Source organism: Ostrinia nubilalis, chromosome 3 (genome assembly GCF_963855985.1).
Source record: "Ostrinia nubilalis chromosome 3, ilOstNubi1.1, whole genome shotgun sequence".
NCBI classification, from domain to species: domain Eukaryota; kingdom Metazoa; phylum Arthropoda; class Insecta; order Lepidoptera; family Crambidae; genus Ostrinia; species Ostrinia nubilalis.
This window is the reverse complement of record NC_087090.1, coordinates 3,881,382-3,900,543: the sequence shown is the minus strand read 5'-3', so window position 1 is coordinate 3,900,543 and position 19,162 is coordinate 3,881,382. Positions and strand designations below refer to the sequence as shown.

General features: G+C 36.3%; 1 protein-coding gene across 1 annotated transcript; it reads left to right on the top strand.

Moving 5' to 3' along the window:
- The first annotated feature begins 770 nt into the window (after positions 1-770).
- Positions 771-18,354, top strand: LOC135087595 (protein-glucosylgalactosylhydroxylysine glucosidase). The gene is made up of 14 exons (XM_063982321.1): positions 771-1,081; positions 7,909-8,240; positions 8,321-8,623; positions 8,732-8,832; positions 8,900-9,035; positions 9,115-9,262; positions 9,670-9,817; positions 10,034-10,124; positions 10,219-10,306; positions 10,515-10,712; positions 11,450-11,618; positions 12,168-12,339; positions 14,044-14,184; positions 14,803-18,354. Exons 1-14 carry the CDS (start codon positions 906-908, stop codon positions 14,910-14,912), a joined length of 2,313 nt encoding a protein of 770 aa, XP_063838391.1. The 5' UTR covers positions 771-905; the 3' UTR covers positions 14,913-18,354.
- The last annotated feature ends 808 nt before the right edge of the window (positions 18,355-19,162 follow it).

Below are 19,162 nucleotides of genomic sequence, written 5' to 3'. Positions count from 1 at the left end.
CTGGACTTGGTATTACATGGATCTCACGTATTGTTTTTGATGGGTAAATATTTTCTAGCCTGTCAAATTTTCCGGTCAATTCTGGTTCCAGTGGCAGGTACTACATAACTCTAACCATAATATTCCTAAAAACTTAGTCTGGACCTTACAAAAGTAAAACATATTCATAAATACTATACATGCTTCATGTTTGCCAAAACTAGAATCAATTAAGAATGACTCTACCATGCTGGCCAGTTGAACCAAATGCATTTTTCAGCCGTTTAATATTGTTCATCGTACGTAAAGTTGCCAAATATTAATTGCCAGTGCAGTTGCCAACCTTATTCGTCCAACATTGGCGCACATACCCCAGCCCACACGGACCAAAGCCCACCTGAGTTCGTCGAACCGTCGCAGGTTGTAATAATTAATTCACTTGATCTCAAGATCCTGGTATTGTCTTGTCGAGCACGTCAAACAACGTCTATTCCCCTATATCGAGTTAAGAAAATGAGGAAGCGACAATTGAATTAGCTGATGACCAAACCTATGTTTAGGGATGCCCCTTCGACATCAATTGGTCATTAAAAACTTCATAGTAGAGCCTATTTACACTCTGTATTGTTTTATTTTTTTTAACCTCGCAATATGACAATGAAATGGATTTTGCATAATGGAAAAATATATTAAATGAGAATAAAGGATTTCCTGACAGAGATGACCCTACATTATCATTGTTAATAGTACAATAAAGTGTGTCACATCATCACTGAGGACGTAATCTCGTAAGTGACGCTGCGATCGCCGCACGCGCTGTCCAGACTAAACATATTCGAATTACTTTATCGGTCGCGACCTCTTTGGTTCGAATCAGTGCGTCGGACCTCCTCGGTGGAATCAATCGAAAAAAAAAACAAGCGTGAATGTGGCAGTTTTTGGCGCGAAATAAACAAGTAGCAGCCATGCTTGGTGTGCTAGGCGTGGCGGCCATTGTGGTTATAGTCCTCAGTACCAAGGGATCCAGTCATTACCTGGTGGAGAACCAGCCTGAAGAAACTGACGATATTAGCAATGATCCACACATTTTTTCCACTTACACGTAAGTTTTTATTTCATTTCATGCGTAAAGAACTACAAAAAATATTAAATTTTATTCCTATAAATATATTTTCAACTGTTATTCGTTCTAAAAGTTCGTTCACATTATTATTCTCACTCATTTATCGCTAGCAACAATAACAACATTGCAACGCTAAAGAAAAATATTGTTTAATGATTATCTGCCTGCGACTAATGAATGAAATGTTCATTGTTACTTTGGCATTATTATACGCGACAATAATTAATTGACAGTTAATCGAACTACGTTAGCTCAAAGAATGTTAATAAAACTTAAACATAAGATCCAGGCCGCTACCAATCGATCAACGTGGAAAGCATTAGGGGAGGCCTACGTTCAGCAGTGGACGTCCTATGGCTGAAATGATGATGATGATGAAACTTAAGATATAATGAATGGCCATAGCTGGGCACCGTTAATCAAATAGTTAACTTCGTTAATCGTTAAACCGTTACTAAAAAAATTAACTTCGTTAAACGTTAAAACGTTACATTTCGGAAGATTTAACGCAAGATAACGTTAATCGTTAATCCGTTAACACGTGATAATAAAACGAAAAAAATAATTGTATGCAAGGTTCAAATAATTTCGAAAGCTTGTATCGCGCATGGAATTTATTCCTCTTTTATGTTTGCGCTACAAGCTTTCGAAATTATTTGAACCTTGCATGAGTACAATTATTTTTTTCGTTTAGTACAACTGCCTTTCAGAATAATAAAAACTTGTTTTTAAATTATAATTGTATCTCAACTCAATCTCAGAGCCTTGGTACAATTACTATAGGTACAATTAACACCAAAGTGCTCGAAATGGCAAATCCAACAAACCCAAACTCGATAAGTTTCCACCGTTTCGTTTAGGAATTCCTATGGCCACCTCCTGACTCCATCATCTGGACCCTGGACATCATCTAGTACTAAAGTGCTCGAAAACACAAATCCAACGAACCCAAATTCGATGCGATTCCGCCGTTTCATTTAGGAGTTTCTATGACCACCTCCTGACTCCATCATCAGACCAGCTCAATGGTACCATAACATTGCATTGTCATCGTACTTACATGAGTATACCAAAGGACATTGTCAGAAATCGCCTAAAAAACCGCCCAAAAACATTAACCCATCATAATTATTTTCTAATTTTTTTAATACATTAAGCACCCTTTCATTCTAATGGACACTTAAGCATTGAAAAATTAAATAAATAAGTCTTTTAACGTTTATTCTATAATACTATTACAACTTCCGGACGTTTTGGTGCGTGGCATGGTCTAAAACCTATCAAGTTCTTAATTTTTGCCGATAAAATCTGTACGAGGCATTACCGTACTTTATTGCTGGGAGTCCATGTATAGTGATGTTCCTGCGGCCATCATAGACAATAAAATATCGATTTTGAAAATAAAATAAATCGATTAAACTGCTTTGAAGACTAGATTTGCGTTAAAAGCTAAAAAGATATTGACACTATTACAAGAAGCTATTTAAAGTGTCCAACTGGTCGAAGGTCGTAAATATAATAAAAATAATTAGGACCATAAACTGATATTCATGGTATCATAACTGTAAAAGTGTCAGAATCCGATGTTGAATCCAATGCCAGTTGAAGTGAGAGATTATATCAACCTAGTATAGTTGCCAGTCTCTCATAATCTATGCCAATGAGGGTTTTCGCGATTGAAAAATCCGCTAGATGGCAATACGTAGACGTGAGGTCCAAATGCTGCATGATTGGTTATTTTTGACATGACATTGACAGATATGTCAAAATCCACCAATCATGCAGCATTTGGACCTCGCGTCTACGTATTGCCATCTCGCGGATTTTTCAATCGCGAAAACCCTCATTCATAGCACATGTATAATAATAGACCAAATGAACTTTTAGATTGTGAAAGAGAGGATAAAGATTTTATTATTTTATTAAAATCTTGCCACGAGGTAGTTTTTCAGTAGAAACCAGGATTGGATAATCGCTACAGGCAAGTATCAGAACATTTTATAAATATTTTTAATCGATTATATCCTTGTGAATCGTTTTAATAAATTGTCATTTTACTTTTTCAATTAAAACTTTTTCAATCCCTAGTCTTGTCAAACTGTCATAATGTCAACAATTTATAAATGTCACGTCAGTTGACTCAATTTCAGTCTTCTGTGCGTTTATTGTATTTTTATTTCAATGAAATAGTGCTAAAGGGTTAGTACTAAAAGTGAAAGCCTTTTTTCAGAAGGAAAACCAATGTGGTGCCCTTATTATTCATACTGTTTGAAAGTTACAAGTCAGTGATACAGAGTTGCCGCCATTATAACTCCGTGGTGATACCATACCAAAGAAGAAGTTATCCTAAACACTTGTGTTATTTTTATATGTGATCAAATAAAAAGGATTAATTCTACTGCTCAAATGGAATAACTTATCCCAAGAGACCGAATATAAAAAAAAAACATCTCCATAGAAATTATCACCATCACGAGGATGTGAATTTTTTTTGAGAATTTGATATTGGTCCTGTAAGAAAAGTAGTTGTATTTCAGTAGTAGAATCAACCCTTCTTGTTTCATCAGCAAGAGTAACTATAAAAACGCCCTATAGGTATGTATTATTAAGCTGAAGAGTTTGTTTAGTGTCAAAGACTGTCACACAGTGTAACTTAAATTGGCATATTATGATAATGAACATAAAAACTTAAATAAATATTTATGTTAATATTTTTTCTATTTATTTATTTTCCCAAAGCTTCACAGTGACAGCTGAAACAGCAATACTGTTGTAAAACTAAACTTAGAACAAACTGTTACAAATATTTTACAAATTAAAATAAAACCGCATGTTGCTTTACTTTCTCGTATAGGTAATAAATGTAATTAATGGCTAGATTATTAATGTTACTTTGTTACCCTCAATAGTGAGGAGATCTTACAAAATGGTAACCCTGATTTTCATTGTCATTCAAGTGCTCTTTCTTCGCATAGGCTTCTGTGATTTGGCCAAGGGCCACACACATTGCGATAACATTATGCGACATTGATTTGACAGCAGCGGAGTGAAGTCTTGCGACTATGCAAAATGATACCCTGTAATCGTAGCGCATATAGACATAGACGGGGCGGGGCACATAGCTCGTAGAGCTGATGGCCGCTGGGGCAGGAAAGTTCTTGAGTGGCGACCACGAGCCGAAAGACGTAGCGTGGGCAGGCCTCCCACTAGGTGGACCGACGATCTGGTGAAGGTCGCGGGAGGTGCCTGTATGCGAGCGGTGCAGGATCGGTCTTGGGGGAGGCCTTTGTCCAGCAGTGGACGTCTTTTCGGCTGAAACGAACGAACGAACGATACGTATTACCACTATATACCAGACATTACTATTTATTGTATACTCGCCGGATTACACGTAGGAGCACGCGCGTTACAGCTTCGGCCTTGCATTATTATAAGATCTTGTTCCGCCATTTTTCGAACTTCCTCCGTGAGGATATCCCTGCCGAATTCTATGATAAACCTATCAAAAGTCATATTCTGCAATGTCAAAATTAATTTGCCGAAATTCGCCGAGCCAGCTATGTCAAATAATATTATTAGGTGTCAAACAGGATACGTTCAGAAATTAATATTACGATTTTAAAGATAAGACAAGACAACTTTTTATTGACGAAGTTGCTGGGACAGCTAGAAACTATTTTTTTTCCGGCACTTTAAGAAAATAATAAATGAATGAAAACGCAGCGTGGGACGTCCACCCACAAGGTGGACCGACGACCTGATAAAGGTAGCGGGAAGGCGCTGGATGCAGGCCGCTACCAACCGTGCGATGTGGAAGTCATTGGGGGAGGCCTATGTTCAGCAGTGGACGTCCTGTGGCTGAAATGATGATGATGATGATGAAATGAATGAAAATGACAAATCTTCGAACGTGTATAATACCGTGCCAAAGTAATCATATAATTTTGGCACCTTAATAACTATTGCCGTTTTTGTTGTAAAGATCATGCAGCGCTACTTGCGGATATTATTGGAAAGAAAACTATGTAGGCTCTAGATCTGAAGCCGCTTTAACGAACACGAAGTGCTCATACAATGCGGCGTATTTTCTTCCAGTCTTTAGTCAGGACTTTAGTCGAATTAAAACCCCGGTTGAACGTGATATAGCCGCACTAGAATACGGTGTTTTTTGCATAATCGCAAGACTTCGTTCCGGTGTCGACCGAATGTTATCACGATGTATGTGGCCCAGGGGTTACTGTAGCCGCTAAGGTTTGAAACTTCTTGCTTAAAATATTGTAGTCTCTGGCATAGACTACGACGGTAGTCATGGAGATAGGAGTTTGTTATCTCGTGTCAGATGTAAATGGTGAAAAGAAAACCCATGATTCGCGTTATTTTTATGCAATATGTAGGTATTTTATAAAAGTGGAACCCCGAGTGATCTCCAAAACCCATTCTATTATTATATACGATTCGGCTTCGATATCTATAATACAATAGGAGTTTATTTCATGTGTCAGATGACAAGGGTGGAAACAACCTACGATTCATGTTGTTTATTTACGTGCAATATGTGGGCATATTATAAAAGTGGAATGCCGAGTTGTATTTCTAAAACTTGTTCTATTATTTTATACTATTTGGATGCGACTCGGCGTGACGACAATACAAAACATTTTTCGCGAATCGGTGTTCATACATTCACACAATACATTAGACGCCATGTTGTCATAAACGACATGTTATAAAATCGCTGTGATTTAATATTCTTATTCATTAATTTTATGGCAAGTGTCCATCAGGAATCATTGTTCTTACACACAGAATCGTATTATTTCGCTTTCGGGTAGTAATATGTCAAAATTGTTGGTTCTTAGGCGAACAATGTATGGAGAACGAACATTGTCCTTTCAGCTCAATCGATTGAGGAGAACTGGTCTTAAATGCAGTTGTAAATAAACAAAAAAAATGCATTTTTTATATCGTTGCGTTAGTGATCTGGTTACAAAAACTGTTGTTTTGGGTTCTAGAAGTTCTGTAAGCCCGAACGTACTTGTCAGAATGCGTTTTTCAGCGTGCCTGCTGTATCTTTTTGGTAAATAGCAGGTACTGGATTAACGATTAACGGACTTAGGATAATTTAACGGAAGTTAACGAGTCCGTTAACATTTTTTAAAGATAACTTAAAAGTTAATCCGTTAATAGAAATGTTAACTTCGTTAATTAACGATTAACGGATTAACGAGTTAATGCCCAGCTATGTGAATGGCTAATGTATATTGGAAAAATGGCCCGACTCTGCCATATAAATTTCAAGTAGTAGCAACTAAAGGTAGAGTCATAAATACCTACTTAAGTAAGTAATTATGAGGCACCACTCAAACGCAAAACAGTAATGTTGTAAGAAAATGCAAATAATAATTATTTATTAAAAGTTGAACCAGTAACTATTTAATTAATCTATGTTTGGGCTTCCATTCCTTGAAAACCGAAAAGAAAAATAGAATCTACTTTTTTCGAGGAAGGTGTTCGCAATGAGGGTTTTCGCGATTGAAAAATCCTCCAGATGGCAATACGTAGACGCGAGGTCCAAATGCTGCATGATTGGTTGTTTTTGACATGACATTGACAGATAATATGTCAAAATCCACGAATCATGCAGCATTTGAACCTCGCGTCTACGTATTGCCATCTGGCGGATTTTTCAATCGCGAAAACCCTCATTGTTACAATTTTTGCCAATTAGTTATTCAAACCTTGTATAAAATGGGACCGAGTATCTAGATTCATTATACTTGCATAATTGCACTGACCTTCTCGGAGAATTGAACTTACGACCTCGCCTATTAAGGTGGAGTGTCATGTTCGAATGCGTTTTATAATCGGCTTATCTTTAATTTAAGCCAGACTGACTGCATAATACGGACCTGTGAAATTAGAGCACGAACTACTTAAAACACAATTAAGTAGGTATTAATTATTTAAAAATAATCGGACTGTTGAACTCATTTGGGTAAGGTAATGAAACGCTTTATTAAGTAGACTCTTCAGAAGTAGGTAGGTAATAATTACTTCAGAAATTTTAATAATGTTTTTGTCTTTCTTTCATATTAACTATGACAAAACGTCTGATTTCAATTTCGGACATCACAATGGTGCAAAACAAAACAATTAGGTATTTTTATGCACTGAACTACGAGTAAAGTCTATGTAGAATTGTAGAGAGCTTCACCGACTTATCTATTATCACCTAACTAGTAAATAGAAGTTAAATGGCAACACATTTCAATGTAATTCATGTAATTATCACTATAACAGCCATCACGATCTGTATGATTGCGATAAATTAATAAAAAGCGTCAACCATTACCCTTAAACTGTATTAAATTACCACTGATTTGCATTTTATATCTCAATTAGTTTATTAACGGTTCCGTTAATTGGCTACAGTAATAAAATGCCACGCAGGTTCCTGAATGTCCGTAATTACATCTGTTAAAAGCGGTATTGCTCGTCGTAATAGAAACTAAGCAAGCGCCTACTTATAAATTAGTAGCAAAGACTCACAACGATGAAATCAAGCTCCGAAGGAAACTGCTATAATTAGATTTGAGATTAGAATTAATTAACGAGGCAGCGATAACTGCGTTAGACGAGTCTTGTTTCATAATAAATGTATATCGACTGCAATAAACATAATTGCTGATAGTTTTCTAATAAAATTATTGTTAAAAATTGAATTCGTTGCATGTCAGAACTTGAAAATATTTTAAAATGACACGATTATTATTATAAATAAATATTTCATTTATCTTAACTTTCAGATTACCAGGTGAAGACCGCTTTATGCCCTCCATAGGAAATGGGCATGTAGCCACCAACATCTTTAGTGATACTGTCTATATGAATGGCCTGTACAATGGCCGTAAGGGCGTAAGTCGCCGAGCCAGAATACCTGGCTACGCCAACATTCGTTTAAACTCTACATTGACCCATTTTCCTTTTAAGCCAGTTTATAGTTTAGACACAAGAGACGGCGTTTTCAAGGTTCGCGTAGACAGAGACAGATCAATTGTTACCCAAAGGATATACGCTCATAGGTTTTATACCAGAGCTATAGTGAATCAAATTCAAGTAGTCTCTAAGCCCCATGTCGGTTAGTATCTATTGTCTCACGTTGACGTAACTTTGCTCAACTATTTTAAAAGGCGTTATGATTTGTATGCACTTTTGCAGATCCTAACTTTATGCACCACGAGATCTGGATAGCCGTAAAACTAATGCCTGGACCTACAAGCAATGATATAACATTTGAGGACCCGATTCCCGAAATATACGATGGCCGAACTATATGGAGTTCCTGTGGGCAAACGAAAGAGACCGAGGATCCTTCATACCAGCCACTCCCTGTGGATGTTTGTGTTTATTGGACATCAGTGCCAGACCATCTGGTGGTCCCACAGCATGGATCCAGGGTATTCACGTTTGCGATGACTGTGGACAATAACAAAACAATCGCTAGGGAAGAGCTACTACAAGGTTGGTGGTGTTGTATATTTTTCTTATCCTTTTTCTTGTAAATGCTTTTTTGATTAAAAATTACTATAACTAGCAATTAGCTTAGACATAAAATACATGCGTATACAGTATTGCAGGAGGATGGCGAAGAGTTGTACCAGAAGCATGTGGAACCTTGGCATCAGTTGTACTACCAGTCTGGGTTTGACATCGAGGGAAATCTGAATCTGGTGAGAGTACACTCAAGAATAAACTTTGTTAAGAAACACCACCAATTATATTAACATATTTTTGTAGTCCAAAATAGTCAACGGGATCTGGTACTATTTCCTGAGCTCGCTACCTTCGGAGGAATCTCATCAACCTTTGAACCGGTACTTCGGATTGAGTCCTACAGGACTCGCTAGAGGTGGCACCTTTGATGACTATGAAGGTAAAAATAAAGAAGAATACACTGAATTCTATATATGTAAACATTTCCTACAAATTACCAATGCTATTGCCGTTTCCAGGACACAACTTCTGGGACACTGAAATGTGGATGTTCCCCTCGATTCTCCTGATGTATCCTCAATACGCGAAGATTCTGCTGCAGTATCGGCTAGACAACGCGTATGTGGCTGCACAGCTCGCTAAATTAACGGGGAACAAAGGTTACAGGTAAAATTCTAAATAACACTTTACTCATATAATTAATCGCGTAAAAAATACTTTACGTGATAGACGTCATATACGTAATTAACGCACGTATTCTTAAACGACGCTTGCTTAAGTGAAGCAGCAAATCGAACGCACAGCATTGAATAGAGCTCTGAGATTGGTTCGTGTGTCACCCTGTGCGTCTACGCGCACTGTGAGACCTCATAGTAATGTTTGTGAATACGGGTGTAAATATAAATCGCAACCCTGTGAGCATACTTACGTGTATTGAAATGACACAACATTGTTAATGATTGATTAAATTACAAACAAAACTACCATCAAAGGACAGTGTGGGTTTTGTAAATATTATCATGTTATTGGGTCGAAATGTGGTTGTTAATTCCTGAATTTCGTACCATTTCCAGATACCCATGGGAAAGCGCCTACACAGGCGTGGAGGTGACTCAACCATGCTGTCCTGAAGTGGCCGAGTTTCAGCAGCACATCACAGGGTGCATCTCCTTCGCAGTACGACAGTATTTAGCCACTACAAGAGACGAGGATTGGCTGAAGGTAATAACATGGCTAATTAGCAAAATAACTATGTACCTTATGTCAAAAGCTTTTGGATACCAAAATGTTTAATACTACTCATCTGGTCTGCTGTACAGCATCTTTGCATATACGCCCACCGTAAAGAATGAAAAATATAGAGTCAGTACTTACAACCAGTAACACCAGTAATATTGTTGGGTTGACAAAATTACACTGGTTTCATTTCAATTTCAGCACGGTGGCTGTTCAATAGTTACCAACATTGCTGACTTTTGGGCATCACGAGCAGTTATCAACTATAACACAGGACTCTACGACATTGCGAGTAAGCCAAATTACATGACGAACTTTCGTTACGAAACTCAAAAAATAGGCCACCATCTAATACCTACTCATACTCGATTTTTGTACATCTTCAGATGTGATGGGCCCAGATGAAGATCACAGCAATATTACCAATTCTGCATTCACAAACGTAGTCGCTGGATATTCACTATATTTGGCGCAGTAAGTACCTAACAAAAGACAATCAATAACTTTTACTTTGATTTCATACCTTTATCTGAGTGATGATGACTGTTTCACGCGGTATGGAGTGTGCAGGATAAACCCTCCATTTGCCTCTAGTAAAGAGGGTCAAAGGAGACCTTTGCAGAAGTACGACCTGATAATGATCTGACGTATACAATCCTTGCAACTCTTCTTCAATTTCCAGATACGTCGCATGCCTTTGCAAGTCCTACTACATGGCGAAAGACCCGGACCACTGGGCGGACATCGCGTGGAGCCTCTCGCTACCCTACAACGAGGAGTTGGACTACCACCCGCAGTTCCAAGGATATCGAAGAGGGGAGAGCATCAAGCAAGCTGATGTGGTGCTTCTGGGATTCCCCTTACAGTATCCGATGAACAGGTAGAAATCTTGCTGTTGTTCGTTTGAACCAAATGATGCCCACTGCTGGACAAAGGCCTCCCCAAAGGATTAACACAACGACCGGTCCTGTGCTGCCTTGCTGTTGATTAGGGCATAACTGTTTTTTCTTGTCTGGAAAAGTCTGTAATAACTACCCACTGATCATGGGGCAGCAAATACCTATATGACTCCTGAAAAATGTCAGACATTTTTCAGGAGTTACAATAGCTTTTTCATCATCCTACTCCCACTACCAAAAAGAGATCCAGGGCTGGCTCAATTTAGCTTAAATAAGAACCATGTTGAAGAGAGCCTTAACCAGAGGCTCTCACACAGTAGCGGCGTAAGGGGGGGGCGGTGGGGGCGGTCCGCCCCGGGTGCCAAGCATCAGGGGGTGACACAAGTCGCGCAGATTCACTGGCACATCTGCATGGCAAATCTGCGGTCTATGTCATGATACGAGGGGGGTGGGGGGTGAGATTGTCTTTCAATTTTCGAATCGGGAGGTAACACCCCAAAAATCCTGGGGGGTACCAGGGGGTGCCATAGGACTTGTGACGGGGGGGGGGGGGGGGGGGTGATCGCCCCGGGTGCCAACCCATGCTACGCCGCCACTGCTCTCACAGTTCTAAGTTAGGTTTAACGATACATTAAGTGCTGGGTACTACTCAGCCTCTAAAGAAGATCGATATAATCATAAAGTAAATGTTCAAATGGACACTATTCAAAAATTTCAGGACTACCAGAGTCAACGATCTTTCATACTACGAGTCGGTAACGCGTGGCAGTGGGCCCGCTATGACGTGGAGCATGCACACCATTGGACACTTGGACTTGGAAGACAACCTGAGGGCAGCTCAACTGTTCAATAAGAGCTATTTGGGATATGTGAGAGAACCATTTAAGGTAAGAAGACTGATTAAACGACACCCAAAAGATTAGGAGAGCAAAGGGAAATTAGATTTGTAATTTCAACCTCCCTTAACCTTCAAACGTCACGATTCTATCAATGCGAGAATGTCTGAAGAGAGAAGAAAGAGACAAGATACTGAATATTGAAGCATCGGACGTATGAAACTAGTGTTCACAGTTTCGAAGGATAAGTTTTTTAAACACAACGAAGCCATCTCGAAAATCCAATTAGTTATCAATAAAATATCATCCCCAGTTGGGCTACCAAATTTGAATTCAGTTACAAACCTGCTAACACCATATTCACAAACGATGCTTGCTTAAGTGAAGCAGCAAATCGAACGCACAGCGTTGAATAGAGCTCTGTGATTGGTTCGTGTGTGACCCCGTGCGTGAACGCGGACTGTTAGACCTCATAGTGAATACGGGCGTAAAGTCAATTCACTCAATACTCAATACGTTTATTGCTTCCTTAATTTACTTACTTGCTTACCTACTTGTTTAACAAAATACAATTTAACACAGCTCTACTTACATTTACAGGTGTGGACCGAGCTTCGCAGACCCAATGTTGGGGCCGTGAATTTCTTCACGGGGATGGGGGGTTTCTTACAGACTCTAGTCTTTGGTTACGCGGGGGTACGAGTCCATCTGGATAGACTCGAGATCACCAGGCCTCAATTGCCTCCTGAGGCCACCAAGTTTAGGGTCCGAGGTGGGTTCTTTGGATAGACAAACTTCATAAGAGATAACTGAGATCATAACTAGATGAGAATGCCTTATGGCATTAAGTTCGCCTAATGTTAATATTTTTGGCATTGAAGTATAAATAAATAAATAAATAAATAAACTAAGATTTACCAAACTTGTAAAAAAACACTAAATTTTAGCTCTAAAACCTTAGTTTGCATTAACTAAAATTAACATCAATAGCCATCAATAGGTTATCAGTCGAGTTACAAAATAAATGAAGTCACAGGTTTCTTTTGCTAAGTAAAGTTTAAATGGGAAAGGAAAATGAGGCTGCATAACAACCGGCCAATCTGCAAATTGTTGGGAAATGCCTATGTTCAGCACTAGCAGTAGCAGCAGCATCGTATGGCTGAAATAAATAAATATCCTTGGACAATGGACATGGACATTTTACACTGCGCCGCTAGCCCCAAAATAAGCAAAGCTTGTACTATGGGTACTAGACAACGGATATACAGGGTGGCCCAGAAGAAAATTCACTTTTGAAAATTTAAGGAAACGAAAAGTGTACATTTTTGTAGAACTTTAATTATTGCAATTTAAAGGAAATTTCATGCAATTTATTTTTAAATTTACTTCCTTTTTTAATTTGATCGTACATGTGATTCCCTTGACATTTACAACATTCGGTCAACATGCATAAAAATTTTGGAAAACTTTCGTTAGAGTTACCTCGAAATGGATTCAGGATGGATGAATGCTGCAGAGTTTTTGGATTATTAGAGTATACACTGCTCATAACGTAACCCCATTAAAAGAAGTCTGCTGGAAGGAGATTAGGGCTTCTTAGTGGCAATGAGATTTCACCCCTGCTTAATTGGTTTGTTGCATCGAAAAGATGATTAATTTTTGAGAGCGCTATACTGGCATGCTGAAAAGCTTTTTGATTTCAAAGTGGCATGATTCGCAAGGCTATGATAGGAGCACTTGGTTTCATCAAGATGGGGCTACGTGTCACACTTCAAATGAGAGCATTTAGATGGTAAGAGACATGTTCCCACAAAAAAATAATTTCAGGTAGGTGTGACATCTCCTGGCCACCAGGAAGTCCTGATCTCACTCCAGAAAACTCTTTTTTGTGATGTTACCCTAAGAATAGAGTATACTTTTATAATCCAACAACCATGCAGCAAGCGAAGCTGAACATTCGGCAAAAAATGGAAAATAAGTTTTGAGGTAATTCTAACGAACGCATTTCAAGATTTTGATACATGTTGATCGAATGTTGTTAGCGTCAAGGAAATCTCCTGGACGATGTAATTTAATAAAGATAAATTTAAAAACAAATTTCATTTCATTTTCTTTGAATTGTAATGAATAAAGTTCTACAAAATTACACAGATTTTTTTTCCTTGAATTTTCAAAAGTGAATTTCTTTCTGGGCCACCCTGTACATACTTAAATTCTTTTTTGTTTGTAAATACATACATATTATTATTATACATAGAAAAAACCCAGCCCCGTCACAGAAATTAAAATTCATCATTTCAATTTCTGCCCGACCGGGAATCGAACCCGGGACCTCTCGGCATAGTATCCGTTCTGAACCACTACACCAAACGGCCGACAATAATATGATGAAAATAAATGATGATAATGATAACAAGTACCTTCAAAAAAACATCTGAAAAACTTAACGATAATATTGGGAAATTCTAACTTACAGGCATAAAATACCTCGGCTCAAACCTGACGCTAGAAATCGAAGTTAAGAGCACTTCACTGACAGTGAATTCTCTGGACGAAGGATCACCTTTGGTGTTCTACAACGGCCGGTACAACGTGACACTGCTGCCTGGAATGACAGGTATGAAATTATAGTAAATACCTACTGTAAAAAATATGTTTAAAATAAAAACAGATTGTATAGCAAATTGTACTCACGTGGAAGCAGTTCTTCCTTACTTACCTCAGGGCACATGGATTATGGATTTATTGACTTACCTAAGGTTTTCGTTAAAATAGATTTTTAGTTAGGTTTTGAAATAAGGTTTTCGTAAGGTTAGGTTTTGGAGTTAGGTTTTCGTTAGGTTAGGTTTTCGAGTTATGTTTTCGTTAGGTTAGGTTTTGAAGTTAGGTTTTCGTTAGGTTAGGTTTTGGAGTTAGGTTTTCGTTAGGCTTTGGAGGTAGGTTTTCGTTAGGTTAGGTTTTGGAGTTAGGTTTTCGTTAGGTTAGGTTTTGGAGTGAGGTTTTCGTTAGGTTAGGTTTCGGAGTTAGGTTTTCGTTAGGTTAGGTTTTCGATTTTCAAAGATAGGTTTGCGATTAGTTAAGTTTTCATGAATAGTTCTCGAAGTAAGCTTTTCGATATTATTAGTTTTTCGAAAAGATAGGATTCATTAATCAATTATCTATATCAATTTAAACTTTTATCACTATGCAAACATTGCATTTCACATTGGTATGTAATATTTATTTGTTTTTCCAGTGACTCTATCCGGCAAGGGTCCGTTCACGATCCGCGCTTCTCAATGGAAGGACTGCAAGCTGCCCGACGATACTATAGGACAAAACTACTTGCGACCTTTTGATTCTTAGTATAGCAGTTATAAGGTACAGTCAGCGTCAAATACACTGGTCATCACAAAAATCGGCCCACCTACGTTTTACAGGAAAACTCGTTTCTACTGACACAATCATGGTGCCCCAACAATATTGGTGTTATTTGGAAGCCCAATAAATATCCTTAAAGAAAAACACATTTAATTTCTTAATAAACGATTAACATATACAATAAATGTGACTTGAAAATAGACTTCACTTTGGGCTTACCTCTGGGATCAATGAGACCAATTTTTATGGTTATACGGGGGGTCGATTTTTGTGATGACCAGTGTAGTTCGTGACACCCAGTCACCAAAAAGTTGATAACACATCTTATTTCAACTGTCACAAAAACGTGTTGCGAACCTTTTGGTTACTTTGGTTGTCATGAACTATTTGACGCTGACTGTACTGTTCTTTAGCTTTTACGATTCGTCGATGTTATAGTAAAAAATCAAACTGAGAATTTTGATTTTTTACACAAAATTACATGAATGGTGTACTACGAAAACCCTTGGGAGGTCGTTGCTGTAATTTATTTAAGAAAGATAACTGTTAATTTATTTAAAATTAAAAATAAACAAGTGTGTTTAATGTAGGTAGGTAAGTATAATAAATATTTTTGTGTTGTCAACTATCAAAAAACTTCTTGTAAGTATGTATTCCTAAATAAATTGTGTCATATAAATGTGTCCATGAAAAAGAAATAATAAAGTCTAGTCTAATATTATAAACGCGTTGTCATTTTACTACTTACCTATATATTTCATTCTGAATATTTTTTATTAGCTGGGCTTTTACAAAAAATAAAACATATTTTGACATTAAATATACTTATTTATTTACAAAGTACTTACAAAAATATGAACTCTATCACGTCATTTTTAATATCATTTAGGAAATGCCACAACAATTTATTGTACTTCACATATAAAAGATTTATGATTTACTCCTCCATAAAAAATGAGTAAATGGGATAAGGAATTAAGAATGAAGGTACCCAAAATTGTACTTATTATCCAGAATCAGTATCACAAAGACTTTTCATAAATAATAATAAATATTGTGATAGCTAGTGTAATAATTTAGGTATCATTATACACTTTTATACAGGATAGTTGAAACAGACTTATATTACATTTTAGAGACTTAAGGATATTTTTTCTATACAAACAACAATAATAATGTCAAAGACATTCGTATTATGTAAAACATTTCTGGTGATTGTAGATTCAGAATTAAGTAAAATTACGGATATTATTAAAAACCATAAATAAATATGCTAATACGATGTATAAAATAGAAAATATACAAGAGTTTCATTTTCATTGTTTCTCGTTACTTTACCTAAACACTGGCATCTTATGCAATTTTAATAAGTACTTAATCAAAGAGTCCAAAAATCTCTTATGTCTTCGACTGTACATTAATTAACCTCAAAAAAGTTAGTTGCACTTGACACAACAGGTGCAAATGGCACTTAGCTCGCAAATTATGCACATTACGTAACCGCGACAAATCTGAACGAACAAAAAACGAATGGACCATTGCGAAATTTTGCATAACTACGCTGTATTAGCTTTGACGTTCATACACGTGCGTATTCTGTAGTAATTGTGAGTTGTTTTGCGTCATGCAAAAGACCCAATGGAGTAATAGATTGCCTTGAGTAGAGTAAGTATTTTAGCTCACGAGTTCGATTACCTACTATTCGGATCAAATTAGAAAACGATATTTTTAAGAAATTTCTTCGTCTCTGGAATCTTTTAGCTCATGTAAACACATAGATTACAGTTTCTCGGCTAAAATCAAATCAAAAATTATAGAATTCTTGTTAGCAAATCTATCTCAAAGTATAAATAAAAATCCCATTAATTCTATTTTTTCATACAAAAACGTACTGAAACCATTAATTCTCCATTAAAGACAATTTTTGTACTCTAATGTATTAAAAGAAATAAATAACTTGCCATCAATATTATTATGATTTAAAAAAACATGTAAGGCCCGTGTTTCTCGTATCAGTCCACAGACATAAAATACATAACCCTCCTTCTGGTGCAGTCGGGTAATGACACAGCCAAAATTATTGTAAGCCGACGACCTTTGATGCTTGAATAGCAAAACTGTAATGATTCATACCCTTATCATACAATTTTGATGATCAACACCTGATAATTCAAGTATTGACTGCACGTGTAATTCTATGAAATGTAGGTTAAACTTGGTGTCAATAAAGTACCTACGTTTGAATTTTACATTGTAATCATATTTTTTATCAATCATGCCACTTTATTATTTTAACTTACGCCGGACGATAACCTGCAGTTTGATAACTGTTATACAAAAATAGTAGAGGTGAAAACAATACGTACTTAAAGGCAAAGTCACTGTTTAATAACAATTTATACATTAACTGTATAGGTATACAGTTTGAGTCATTGAAAATACTGGATTCTTTTTTTTACCGTCTTGATATTTTTACAGGATGAATATAAACAACTTTCACTATGGGACAAACTCCTAAATCCCAAAAAAAAATCTGCTATTTCATACATTTTGGTCAATCTGTATGAACTTTAATATAATGCAGCTGTTTTTTGTGATTTCATAGTATTATATTTTAAAAAGATCTGTATTCAGAAAGTGTATCATGATACGAAGTCTACAGCTCATTAAAATTGTATTTTTGTTGCAATATATCTTTTATTACAAATACATAGATGCCAGTGGGTAACTTTACGTGCGGTCGTTGTTAAAAACATAGGCAATTTAAAATTTCATGTATATCATTATTTCTTGTTGTTTATAGCTTGTTAACAGTGCCTATCTTAATGAGATTTGGGCTTTATCAGAGCGTTAATAACTAATTTAAATGTTAATTAGGTGATACTAGCACCAACAGATAAGTGAAAATAAGTACATAATTTATTTTAAGTAACTTATGCGTAGGTTTACGCAGTGTAAACTTAATATTTGTACATTTTATTTCAAAGAGACGAGCTTTACAATGTTCTGTAATATAAAGTTACAATAAGGGAAAACGGCTATAATGTTATCTTCAATAATAAGTCATAAAATACCAACAGAATAATATTATGTACTTCATTATATTTATGCATTATCCCTAAACATCCTGGTACAATAACAATGTAAACGGTTTTGTACTAATTTGCTTACATTATCAAAATATTTTCAAAACATACTTTGAGGAACGTGCGAAGTATTTTTAGTATTTCACAATTGTATAGGTACAGCCGACAGAACACGAGACTAGCACATTTTTGTTGTAAAATAACTCGTATTCAAAATACATAAGGTACATTGTAACCTTATGTGCTGTCGTTTGTACCATAGGTACTTTTCGCCTGACAATGCGACTAGAGTTGAGATTAAACTCCTCTAATATCGTTTAAAATAATTAAAATTATTAAAACACATGGAATATTATTCCCCAGAAACTTTTCAAACGGTGTAAAAAGTTTCTAGGAAATTCAAATACTTAAATAAATAATAAACAATATAAATATACCGATAAAAAGATACAAAATGTGAAATAAATTCCAAAGTATGAAAATTTTCACCGACAGGATATAAATTTAAAATTAATCAACCAATTAGCATAGTAATTATCAAACGATGTGGGGTACGGTCAGATTAAAAAGCTTTAAAATCGTTATTACCTACGTCATGATAATAATTCTTTAACCCTTACACGCTTATAACTAATCTAAACCATAAAATTATTTTTTCTTTAGTTATATCTATTTATTTTAGTCTAATTTAACATAAAAGTAGTACAGAAAATATAAGTGCTATGTATTTCAGTGTTTTTCAGTAGGGGACACATATGTCCCTATATGCGTTAAGGTACACATTGCTTCATATATTGGAAATAAAATACTTTGAAGCTTTTGTTGCAAAATACATACAACCCACACCATAAATACAAATGACATTTAATCAATAAGCATAATAATAATATTTATAATAAGAAATTTAAAATAGATAGCGTCTTATCTTACGTATTTTTATGTTTGATCCTCATCTCATCATATACCTCTTTCTTGAAGTTAGACCTACCTACCTAACTTGACTGTTTGTTCCAAGAACAACTTTGAGTGTAGAATCCAAACCTTCAAAGGAGTGCTGTAACACGGATATTTCACATCATTTTTTCGTCCTGTCCATATTTATTTTGAATCCCATTTATTGAGAGCCTCTACTGAGGTCATAAAGCATTG

Coding starts and splice junctions, on each gene's coding strand:
- LOC135087595 (XM_063982321.1), top strand. CDS start 906: ATGTGGCAGTTTTTGGCGCGAAATAAACAAGTAGCAGCCATGCTTGGT. Junction 8,624..8,731: donor TAGGGAAGAGCTACTACAAG/GTTGGTGGTGTT, acceptor ATGCGTATACAG/TATTGCAGGAGGATGGCGAA. Junction 9,036..9,114: donor CACCTTTGATGACTATGAAG/GTAAAAATAAAG, acceptor TGCCGTTTCCAG/GACACAACTTCTGGGACACT.